At 36.3% G+C, this 13,057-nt stretch overlaps 1 protein-coding gene across 8 annotated transcripts in view; it reads right to left on the reverse strand.

The window, feature by feature from the left end:
• Nucleotides 1-4,818: 4,818 nt before the first annotated feature.
• LOC142353562 (uncharacterized) overlaps nt 4,819-13,057 on the reverse strand; it is an 87,265-nt gene continuing 79,026 nt past the window's right edge. For 7 of the 8 annotated variants that reach the window (XM_075405827.1, XM_075405826.1, XM_075405830.1 and 4 more), the window contains 2 exons: nt 5,802-5,887; nt 4,819-5,324 (listed from right to left, as the gene is read on the reverse strand). In XM_075405827.1, coding sequence (XP_075261942.1) covers nt 5,151-5,324; nt 5,802-5,887 — 260 coding nt within the window. In that variant the 3' untranslated portion in view covers nt 4,819-5,150. The remainder of the gene's footprint in view (nt 5,325-5,801; nt 5,888-13,057) is intronic. The other variant, XM_075405828.1, reaches the window with a different exon arrangement.

Consider the following 13,057-nt stretch of genomic DNA (forward strand, 5'->3'; position numbering starts at 1 on the left):
CGTTTAGATGTTGTTTAGCGTTGTGGCACTTAGATTGCTGCCAAATAAACACATTTTTAATTTTAATTCTACGCAATTGCTTTGCTTGAAAAACTTTCCATTAAAAGATCGCAGTGCTTGTTATCTGTGAATACATGTTTGATTCACTGGAAGTGCTTAATCAAACGTTTTATGTGATACAATTTATTTTTGAAACAACAATTACAATTAAAATTTAGAGAGACGGATAATGCAAAAGATCCAAAAGTTCCAAAAATTTTAAATTTGACATAAACTAAAATCATAACATGCTTATATGTATATAAAAGAGTAGATAGGTCAATTTATCACAAGAAAGATTTATCAAACAAACAACACTGGCTCTATAGTTTTTGAAATCGGTTGTCCGTTACATTAGGTTACATTGAAGATATGCAGCAATGGTACCATCCATTTTTTTAAAATTTTTATCAACGAGAACAGATATCAAGGTGGTGGAAATTTTTAAAAGCACAAAACCTATGATAAAAATAAAAACCGCATACGCTTATCTGAACTTTCCCTCTTGGTTTGCCAAAAGAAACAGGACAAATCGTTATAGAGGAACGAATAGATTGTTGTTTTTCAGATCTGTTTCTGGCAACTAAAGGCAACTTTTTCAAATACTGTTTTAATTTCCTTTTTTGAATATGGTATCAATTATGGCCGACTAGTGTTGGGAAAATTGCTTCCAAGCGACTGGTGTGGATTGTCTTTTGTAATTGGCAGCTTGGTAGCCTAATTTTAGCAAGCTTGCTAGAATCATCTGTTGGATGGGGGGATCAAAGATAAAATGGAGGGGTTTTTGTCAAAAACTTCCTAAATATCCGTATCGTGAAATTATACCTCCTTAGCAGGTTTTCGTGAAGCCTGTACTTAGAGACAAGTAGAAATCAACAAGAAAAGAACAAACTCGATTTGACCTAGTGATCTTTAGTCGTTGAGGATATAAAATCATATGGTCTGAGGAAAATTGCATGAAAAATACCAAAAGGATCCCAAAATAACTGCATCGAACTTCGTTGTAGAGGGTTTCCGTACTTGAAACTTCATGAAAACTCATTGCCATTCTCAAGAAATTCATGAGAAAGTATTTTCTCGATTAAAAAACTTGTTATTCAGAAAACCTTCAAAACATTTGTCACATTTAGTTTTTTTATGAGAAATGTTTTAACAAAGGAAGCCGCAACAAATAAACATACCCGACAGATTGCCGAAAAATAGCCGCCATTGATTCCAATAAGCATGATTGGGATTGAAAGAAAAGAAGATATTGAAAAAAAAATTTATATACAAAAACATTTCTTAAGTCCGATTTATTGTAATGGCATATCGTAGTTGAACATACTTGTGTTCCATAGAGAGAGGCTACAGGGGCTACTATCAATACAAATAAGCATTACAGATGGTAAGTAAGACTTATAGGAACGACATACAAGTAGTGGGCATCTAAAATTGGGATTTATGGGTTTATACCGTTTCTATTTCTGACTTCAATTTTTTATACTAACTCTGTTCATTTTGAATTGCTTTGCTGAGCAATTGATGCTCAAAACCACTTTTAGCCGAATGAGAGAAGAGAGCAACTAGCCTAGATAAGTCAAAAAGATTTCACGCAAAACGTTGAAAAAGCCGCAAAAAGATGTAAAGCGAAACATTTTTTTGTTCGACTAAGTAAAAAACATAGCAGGCCAAAGCTTGAAGTACAATTCATAGAATTTTTATTGACTAAACAGCCAGCTAGACCTAGAACGGACTATTAATGGATTGGGAAAAAATTTAGAAAAAATTCCGATCAAAATATTGAAAAAACAGTAAAAATTAAAGTGAAATTGCCACATGTGAACAAAAAACCACTAGCGAAATATATAATTTTTGTTCAAACACCGTTTTCGCTTTCTACTTTAACTTTAGAGCGAAAAAATTTCACGCGGCAAAACCACTCGCTTTTTCGCTCCAATTCCTGCTTCGGCGTGACCAAAATCACTCCTCCAATTTGACTTCAAAAATCAAGAAAATGTGTGAACAGATCTTAAAAAAACAAGGCCCGAATAATTCCGAAAACAACTTGAAGTGGAAATCCATTTGAACGCCATCCAACTAAAAAAAGTGCCCTCACTAAAATGTGATTATCTTGAAACAAAACCATAAAACAAAAAAGTGAAAACAAGAAAATCAAATCTGTTAAAATATTTTTTTAAAAATTAGATCAATTTCTTTTAAAAATTGAGATTCCAAAACAACAGGCTCAGCCAATAAAACTTCATTGAAATAACTAGTACTTACTAAAAGCTGTTACGTGATTTTTTTAAAAATACTTGAGGCCAAATTAATGAAAAAATGTTCTTAAAAACAACTTGCAGTAAAAAATTGGAAAAAATTAACACTTTTTTTAATATTAAAAAAGCATATAAATCCAAAAACAAAATATTTTTGGCCAATAGGGCATCCAAATGCTCGCAAGACAATAGACAAGTCATAATAGGCTAAAAAATTTATCTTAAAAAACAGAAAAAAAACAAAAAACTGCAAAAAGTTAAAAAGAAATAGTTCCATTTTTCGCCATTTTTTGTCATTTTTCTCAACAAAAAAATGATTCATATCCACAAAATTGTACCGAATTGTTATTTAAAGTTTACTGGTGAGTGGGTCTTTTTAATATCCATTTGAGCTAGTAAAGCAAAACAATCATCAAAAAAACGCAAAAAAATATACCAAAATCAGCAAAATAAACGAAAAACCTCCAAATTAGCATAGAATTTACACGAATTTTAAGAAACTTTCAAACCCATACAAAGACCAGCCTGAAAATAAAACAAAATCATAACCAAAAAATGAAAAAAACTGCTTTATAATTCCGCACGTGAACAAAAGTTTTGAAATTTTGCTGGCTTAGAATTTTTTTCACATCACACTTTTTCGCTTTCTAGAAAACAGCGATTTGAACAAAAAATAACTCTTTTTGCTTCACTCTTCGTTTTGTTCCGCAACAAAATCACTCCAAATTTTTTCACGTGTTTCATTCTCCAATAAAATTTATTTAAAGAAAACACAGCAGGACAAGTCCTGACGTACAATTCAAAGAATAAAAAAAACTAGACCTAGAACGGACTATGAGTGGATTGGGAAAACTATTTCTACAAAAAACAGATCAGAAAAAAGAAAACAAAAACAAAATCAATTTCAATATACCGCATGTGAACAAAAAACCATTAGCAAGAAATGGAAATTTGGTTCAGACAAGAAACTAGGCATTGAATGAACTATTAAAGGATTGGAAAAGGCTTTAGAAAGAAATTCCTATCCAAAAAACCAAAAAAAAACCAATAAAAAACAGGGTGACGTTGCCGCATGTGAACAAAAAAACCACAAGCGCGAAATTAAAATTTAAGTCAAACAAAAAACTTGGCCTAGAATGAGCTGTGAATGGATTGGGAAAACCATTTAGAAAAAATCCAATCCAAAAAATCGAAAAAACAGTAAAAATCAAAGCGAAATTGCCGCATGTGAACAAAAACCACTACCGATAAAGCGAATTTTTGTTCAAACACCGTATTCTCACTCTACTTTAAAATTAGAGCGAAAAAAATTCACGCCGCAAAACCACTCGCTTTTTCGCTCCACTTCCTAATTCGGCGTGACCAAAATCACTACTACAGTTTGACTTCAAAAATCATAAAAATGTGTGAACAGGTCTTAAAAAAAACAAGGCCGGAAGAATTCCGAAAACAACTCGAAGTGGATATCCATTTAAACGCCATCCAACTACAAAACGTGCCCTCACTAAATTATGATTATCTTGAAACAAAGCCATAAAACATAAAATTAAAAACAAGAAAATCAAATCTGTTAAAATATGACAAAAAAATTAGATCAAATTTTGTTATAAATTGAGATTTCAAAACAACAAGCTCTGCCAATAAAACTTCATCAAAACATTCAGTACTTACTAAAAGCTGCTATCTGAATTTCTAAAAAAAATACTTGAGGCCAAATTATGAAAAAAAATTCTTAAAAACAACTTGCAGTAAAAAAATGGAAAGTTAATAAATTTCTTAATTTTACAAAAATCTATAAATCCAAATTAAAATCTTTTTGGCCCATAGGGCATCCAGATGCTCGCAAGGCAATAGACAAGTTATAATTGGCCTAGAAACTTGTCTAGAAAACATAAAAAAAAAAACTTCGAAAAGTTAAGAAAAATAATTCCGATTTTCGCCATTTTTTGTCATATTTCGCAACAAAGAAATGATTCTTAATCACAAAATTGTAACCAATTGTTATCTAAAATTTGCTCAAGTAGAAATGGTCTTTTCAATACCCATTTGAGCCTATAAAACAAATCAATTGTCAAAAATTAGCCCGAAAATCAGCAAAATACATAAAGAAACCGCCGAATTAGCATAAAATTCATATGAATTTCCAGAATCCTTCAAATCAATACCAAAACCAGCCTAAAATTAAAACAAAACTATAACCAAACCTCTTAACGAAAAACTGCTTTAAAATGCCGCACGTGAACAAAAATTTCGCTCGCTTTCAAAGTTTTTCTTCACACCTCAATTTCTCGCTCTGTTTTTGTTCAGCAAAAAGTTCACTCCAATTTTTTTCACGTTTTTCATTTCCCGCTTCAAAATGCACTCCAATAAAATTGATTTAAAAAAATGACTTCTCTAATACTCCTCTTCGAGTCGTAATAAAAAGACAGCGCCCCAATACAATTCAAATTCTTTGAACTGTAAAAAAAATAGGAGCGCTATAGTAGCCGGCCGAGACGATGAGGGCGGCTATTAAAAAGAATTCTGCGGGAAACTTCAATTAGATTTAAAACACAAGATAACATCTTTCGTCGAACTCAAGGGTTGTAAATCACCACTATCAGTATCCTTGTAAGAGTGAACTTTTCTTCATCTAATATGAGAATAAGTAGTTTGTAAGTAGAATTTACACAATTTATATATGAAGCATATAATTTGTTCATGATGTATTCAATATAAATCGCAAGTCATAAGATTTTTCAAAGACCGTCTATTATAAGTAGAGTTTTTTTAACTACAATTTTATACCTTAATATTTTCTGAATATTTTCGCCACATTTGAAACCATATCTGAATAGTTTGTTCACAACTAGTTCAGACATTTTGAACCACCATCTTTTTGAATTCGTCCATGCTCTCTACTATTTGACTGAATTCGAGAAAGGAGATTCGTCCGTCGTCATTCGTGTCTGCCTCGTACATTGTCTTATCAACTACAGAGTGCAGCTGTTTCATTGTCAAATTCTCACCCGACATTATCTTCAGCACCTGAAAAATGCTAAAATCAATTCTACAGATTTTGCCACCCACCCCTCTCCCCGAGGGTGACTCACAAAACATTCAGATAAAATGGGGTTTTAGCTTAAAAAAAATTCAAATACAATCTGATTTAAAAATTGGAAAAAAAACCCGCGATAAAATAGTGTTTCTTTGTTCAGATGAAGCGAATTTCTTATTGGTAATTTTTCGATTATGCTCATTTTAGCTTTTTCCGCCATTGGAATTCTGTTAAAGTTTGTCCATCTCCAAAGATAAGAAGAGCTACGTTTTTGTGGTCGAGGCATTGCGTAGTAAAAAAATTAATTTTGGTTGGTTTACTAATTGTAAAAAGTATAATTAATGATTGTAATGTCTTTTTATTCTTCACAATTGTGAACTTGCAATGCTTCTTTTCCAAATAATTATACAAATTTATGTTATTTACTCACCTTTTGTAAAAGTATTATTGAATAAACTTTCTCTCACATTGAATAAATCTTTTGTTGAGATGTATCCATCCCCGTCTAAGTCGTAAATTTGGAATGCAAACTGCAGTTTCCGAGTCTTCTCACCTGGAATGAAACACTTTACAGTTCACATCAGCTGATCTCATGGTATACTTACAGCGTACTACAAATCTTAGAGACAAAGCCTTTACAATCTAGGAGCCTCGGGATGTACGAGCTTGTCCAATTTATGAGGAAATATCAATCATGCCCTGCAAAAGGTAGCATCCAAAAAAAAATAGAGGACCCAGTTAATTGCTGAAAAAATTAGCTTGAGAACAATTAAGGAGATGCAGTGATTGATATTTTGGAATAGTAGAGAGAAGTTCACATTGAAGACATAAATATCAACAACAGGTATATCAATAATGGTTTTAACTTGAAACATTTTTTTTTGGCTTGTAACCAACAAATGTCTCTTTCCGTTCCATATACCGAAGGTAACAACAAAGAATGCGCAAAATACTGAATTCAAAGACATTTTATTAGGCTTCAGCTCTTGTTCCTCAGATAATTGTATTTCAAAAAAAACCGATTAGGATCCTGCAGAGAAACGTTTTTGGTCAAATAAAACATTTTCTCAGCTTAAATTCCCTCGATTTAAGTTTGCTAAAAAAAATTTTTAGTAACGAAATTGTTTTTATGGACAAAATCATAAAACGCTTTGCGACGGTAATTATGAAAAAATACTACCGGAGATTAAACATACATAGAATTATTGAAACAACTAGCGTGCAATTAGAAGTGAGCATGACCCTTTTCAATGCTAAAAATTGGAGCTTTTCATTTTCATATACCTACCAGAATGAAAAAGCAATGAAAAGCCCGGCACAATCAAACAACTGAGCAAGATAAAGAGTTTAACATGATCGAACGAATTGCCTACGCACTGTGGGAACGTGGAATGTTTTTGGCAAGAAAAGAGTCGTATTGGAAAACAAAATGAACAAATAAAAAAAATTGACAAAAATTAAAAGCGCTTTTTTGATGCCGTTTTAGTAATTTTTATACAAGGCAAAAATTAGGGATACGATCTATACCTTGAATTGTAGTGCCTATTTATTGTTAATTACGTAGGCAGTAATTTTAAGCCGTCTTCCTTCCGCGAAGTTTTCTACATTAACACAAGAAAACTTAAATTTTTCAATAAAGACACCGTAAAAATTTTTGTTACTGAAAAGCCCTATACTTTATCAAATATTAAGGTTGCATATCTTGTGTCCCGTGCCAAGAACTTAATGACTTCGAATATCTAGCGTTTTAGCAAAAGAACATTTTGAACTGAAGAACGCTTCAGTAATGCTTTTATTATCCCACTTAGAGATACAGTGTTACCGGGTAAACAAGTAATAATATTAACCAATCAGAATTGAGTATTTGAATTCGAATTTAAATGCGTATAATGCTCCGAAAAATTGTATTTAACCTGATTTTAAGTAATTATAACTACGATATATATGGAATATGGTGCTTTTCAGGGTAACGTTTTTAAATTCTCTAAACGACTGTTCACCGATTATGAACCGACTTTGACATCAAAATCATCAGACAAAAACCGGTAAAAAAGCTTTGAAAACCCTTGCCGCCTACAATTCACTCGTTGGATTGTAAGTTTTAGAATCACAATACGCTGCTTGCTGTTGAATACGTTTTGCTCAAGAAAAGAAACTCTAAAGCGGTAGACTGTTGTAGTAGATTTACAGCTACTTTTTGGTACCGCGACCCGGGATAGAACCAGGGACCTTTAGATGTTAACTCTAATAAAACTATAACTAGTTCGAGCATTCAATTTGTCATCTGTCAATGATAAAAAACGTAATATTATTCGTAATGATCATAACAACAAGTGTTGCACTCACCTCAACAAATGTTGCCTTCAAACACCCAACACCACATTGTGGAACCCATAATTAATAATATTTCTCCCCGTGTTTGCTCCAAACTCAAATCAGGTAATTGCTTCAAAACTCACTGCTCCCATTCCACACGCCCCTTTGATCAGTCAGCCTTCCCTTCACAACAGTTTTCAAAATTGTACACAAAGTCGTAAGCTCCGTTGTTCATCCTGCCCCAAATATGCCCAATATCACTCTTGGCCAAAACTTTGTTTCAAATATGTGTCATTGGCGTTTGTCACGGCACAGACTGTCAATAGTCAACAAAGACACAACTACCGTGAATAGTGTGCCTCCAAATGTACAGGCACATAATGCATGTCTACCAAAAATCACCTTGAATGATTGACATGCACCCGCATACAACATGAAAACCCGATCACAACTGCTAGTAATGTCACACCTGGTCTAGACACTCCGGTTTTTTCAGCCAACATATATTTATGTTGGGCTCACTCCGTTGAATTGGAGTGGACCGCAGGTGTCTACACATGCTCACTCAATGCAAAAAACCGCGTCATTGATTTGGGAATTAGATGATGCAAAATCAAGCATGAGAAACGGCCCTTTGTTCGAGTTGAAACTTGATGAGTTTAATGTTGACCCCTTATAGTGGCATGAGTGGTATGGTTAATTCAAAAGCTTAATTGATTCGCAGTCGTTCACTGATGACCTAAAGCTGACCTACCTTCAAACCCACGTCACTGGTCAAGCAAAGAACGCAATCGCTGAGTTTGGGCGTACTATGGTTTAATGTACGAATTTGCACTAAGAACTTGAGTACAAAAAATTGAACAGCCACACGCAGTCGTACCTGTACACTTGCATAAACTAAGCAACTTTCTCCCTCTTAAAAGGCACCAAAAAGATAACATCATAAAATATTTTTCAAAAATATCCAGCTTTGTTGTGGTGTTCAAGTCACTATCATAGGACAAAGACTTGTCGAGCGCTTCCCTCCCTAACCAAGTGGTACGGAAGTTACCGCCAAACTTTATAGAGCCTTGTTCGCTCCTTACGGTTTAAGAGCACTGGCTTGAACCTACCCTCCTTAACTTCAACGATTGGCTTAAAGAAAGCACTGAGACACACGATCTTTTGAATCAAAACGCAACCGAAACAAAATTTGAAGACAACAGCACTTCGGCTACGAAAAACCAAAAACAGCCTCAAAAGTGTTCACATCAAATTCAGAACAACGGGAAACAAAGAAGCAAAATCCATCTTCCTCCACAAACATTTAATCGTGCTGCATTATGTGCCAAGATAAGCAGTGTCTATAGGAGCGTCAAATTTTCAAGGAAAAGACTTCAGCCCAGAAAGCTAAGTTGGTTGCGGATAACATACTTTGCTTTTCGTGTTTATGGGACAAGCACACATTCCGCCATTGCCCTCCACCAAGAAAGAGCCGGGCAGAAAGTTTCAATAGTTCCCATAACCCACTATTGCATGAGGTAGATAGGTTTTCCCCAACCAACCAGTCAACAACTCCCGATACATTGAGCCTTATAGCAACACATGTCAAAGTAAAGCAACTACTAGTCAACGGCCGTCTAATAAGACCAAAACGATGTCATCTGTTACTGACGTCCAGGGATTCCTTTAGTTGATTGAATCGCAATTTGTCAATTTGTCCCGTTTAGATACCAAGGCATTAATTTTGTGTGATACCGCCTGCAGTAAATCTTGGGTGGCCAGTAGTCTAGCAATAGACTTGGTTGGCACGGTAAAGCACTACAACTAAATGTCAAGGGTTTAAATACCGAAGACTGCGAAATCAAGAGAACATCAATATTTCAAACGTTAAATGGAGTCTGAACCTCGGTTCAGATGGAATTATTGTACTGGCCCTGCAGGAGACTTAGCACATTTAGCCGTCGATCATGTCTTTTAACCGTTAAAATACTTCTCTTCCGATGAGAAGCGTTCACCGGTTGCATTACGCTTACCCATAGGTTGGGTCTTAAGCGGTCCGTTACCATCAAGTTCGGGTTAAATTTTAGCGTGCTTTGAAATTAATATTCAACATGACAATGAGTTAGCAAGTCCAGTAAAGTCATGGTGCGGCAATGAATTGTTTGGGGCAAACCAGCACGTCGACCAAGGATCTGCAGCGGATGTAAGGCTCACAAAATCCTTGAAAATGCCACCGTACACAATGGCCTGAGATGTTCTCGGATTGAGAACTCGGAATGAGGCTTCTGAGATGTTCACAATAGCCTTGGAATGTTGTGGGCAGCAGAAAAACCCAAGCTGCCAAGTAATTGCTTCTCCTTTCTTTTTCATATTAATCTTTTGAAAAATAATTGGTCAAGGATGAAGGCATGAAGAGTAATTGAAGTAGAACCATAACGGAAGATCTGAAAAAAGGGTACGTAACCGAGGGTGCGACGGTAACAACGGTTCAGGAGAGTAGGGTGCTTAATAGAGCAGCAAAGTTTAACGATGCCTCTTGGAATAAATTCTTACTCACTGGAATTGATTTGCTCCAAAACTCAGTTTTTGTACTTCTCTGCTTCCGACAGAAGCCGTATGTTTTGTCTGCCGACATCGTGGACATTTTAACTCGCGGGCGTATTACCTTCAAGTCAACTGTCACTTCATTTTTTGTGGGGGGAGCACTCCACAACAAACGTTGTGGGGTACCAATAAACCCGCCGTATCTAAGGAATCGACAAACTTGCGTTAACTATGCACCACAATGCGCTGCGAAAGACAACATCAAGTTATAGCCCTAAGCGGCAAAAGCCGTTCTTGGAAACTTTAAAAAGGACAACTGGCGTGACTCAGTTGACTCTCCTGAGAAAGCCATCAAAAGATCGAAAAAATTGTTACATCTTCTCCATCTCCGGGGTCTCAACCTGACTAAGTCTGTACGAATGTGCCAAATCTGTTTGATCGAATAGTTGGTTCTCTTCAACCTACTGAACCCAAGGTTAGTGTTTTATACCAGGAGAATTTATTGCACGTGCTTAGTCTAAAGTAAGTTATGGACATAATTTGCGAGTAAGGGAACAAGCTGCGTCATTACCAAGTTACCCACGCAGCGCTTGGTTTCCAATCTTCTATTTCTTTGACCCCATTGATCTTGTGGCACCGTTTACTTTCATTGCCCGACTACTCTTAAAAGTTATCTGGCGTGTCACAGGACAACAATAAGATGACGATCTCTCACAAGACATGATTCGAAGATTTTTGGTTTGAAGCGCGGACTTACCGAAGCATGAAAACATCAAAATCCCTCAAAGTCATCTATGTGGCCTCTTTGATAATATAGAATCGCAGATAATCGGCGACAGTTTCAGGGATATTTTCACTGCTGTCGAATTCTTGCCGAACCCAAGTAAGGGTCGGAGAAAAAACAGAGCTTGCGTATGTATTGGGCAAGGCGCGCTTGGCGCCGACGAAAGTAATGACAATCACAAAACTGGAATTGCAAGCAGCTCTGTTCGCCACTCGGCTGAAAAAAAAAATTTCCGGGCATTTAGTTTAACCTTTAATCAAGTACTTATGTTGAAAGGCAGCACGACCAGTCTTTAATGGATTAACGCAAATGAAAAGCTTTCTTGGAATACGCGTTTGCGAATTGTGAGAGTAAACCAGCGTTGACCAATGGAACCACGTCTCAACTAAGGATAATCCAGCTAACTCTGACACGCGCTGAATGTCCGGTGATGTTTTACAACTAATCAGTTTGGTCAAAGGTCCACATTTCCTAATTAATTCAAATTCCCATTCATCCGAATGAAGACATCATCAATAACATTAAACTTGGTGTCAACAAGGTCGTTACTGATGTAGACACTGTATCTCTGGCTTCTTTTGCTAAGAAACAAACAAAAAGCGTTCCGTCAATATTTCCAATTGATACGTTTAGTTCTTATCAAAACTATTTGCCTATTGCCTATTGCGAACTTTTGTCGAAAGATGCCGGCTACCGTACCATTGATGGTAGCATTACTGACCCCTCTGACCATGACGGAACCGAGCGTCATCTCCATTACCTCATGCAAGGAAAGTCCTTAAAAGCCGAAATGAGGGATCTTCTCAAATACAAATCTGTTGCTCGACATTCAGCGTTGATTGATCCAAATGAACTATTCCGTTCCTCGGGCCGCATCAAGCGGTTATCAAAAGTTGATTTTAACGTAAAGCACCTTATCAATTTGAATGCACGTCACCGGTTGGTAAAAATGTAATTTGAACACACTCATTTTAAGCATTACCGTCAGGGAGTTGAATAATTTAGATGAATTTTGCATGAACACTGTACAATACTGAAACTAAGATAATCACTTTGCTCCATTAAAGCACACTGCCTGAGGTTGCAGAAAATTTCACGCTGTAGCAATGCAACCAATCAGGTGTGATTTACCACAGGAGGGACTTGCTTACTAGTCTTTTCCCTTCACGAACACTGGCGTTGGTTAATCTAGGCCGTTTTTTGTAACTGTCCGCCGTACTACAGAAAAGAGGTGAGGATTCATCTTCACTTGTCTTACTACTCGCGCAGTCCAGGTTGAGATAGTTACGTCCATGGACACAAGTCCTTGTATTTTGGGAGTTGAGCTGTTTGTGCCATGATTTGATCGGACATTGGCACTAATTTTATCGAAGCGGAAAAAGAACTCCCAGAAAATGTCAGAAAGTGGAACATTGTCAACATTGCAGCTGAGTTCGCTCATAAAAGTATAAAGTGGAGGTTCAATCCAACCAGTGCTTCACATCAGGGTGAAAGTAGGGAAAAGATAGTGCGCAGTTTCAAACGCGTGCTATATAGTGTTCTTGGCACGTGTCTCCTCATGAATGAGGTGCTTCAAACTACCCGTTGACTTTTGGAGTCTTCGCTTAATTCGCATCTGCTAACGCCCTTAAGCATCGTTCCCAACGAATTGAACCATTTAAAGCCCAATGAATTACCGTTAGGAGAGTAATCTACCGATATCCCGTCTCTTGTCGGCAATAGTGAGTTTGACCATCGTAAACGCTACACCCGTGCAAAGTCGTACGCTAACGCTATTTGGTCCCGTTGGATCCAACCCTAGGGGTTGCTGCCCCATCGCTCCAATTTCTGAACTTCATTACGGCTCCGACAGCGTCACCCGCTCCGCCGTCCTACATCCGTCCACTTTTAAAGCTTGTACGAGTTTTCCAAATATCCTTTTTCGGGCCGGAGGATGTTACAAAGCAAATGAACGAGTTTTAGCCAATTGGAATCCAGTATTTCTACTATTTAAAATAAGAATTAAAGTTTTTCAAATAAACGTAGAAAGCTCAAAAAAGTTCTCTTAACCTAATTTTAAGTAAGTTTGACCACTATTGCACTGATTGAGGTGGTTTA

The sequence above is a fragment of the Convolutriloba macropyga genome, chromosome 14, assembly GCF_964194025.1.
Source record: "Convolutriloba macropyga chromosome 14, txConMacr16.3, whole genome shotgun sequence".
NCBI classification, from domain to species: Eukaryota; Metazoa; Xenacoelomorpha; order Acoela; family Convolutidae; genus Convolutriloba; species Convolutriloba macropyga.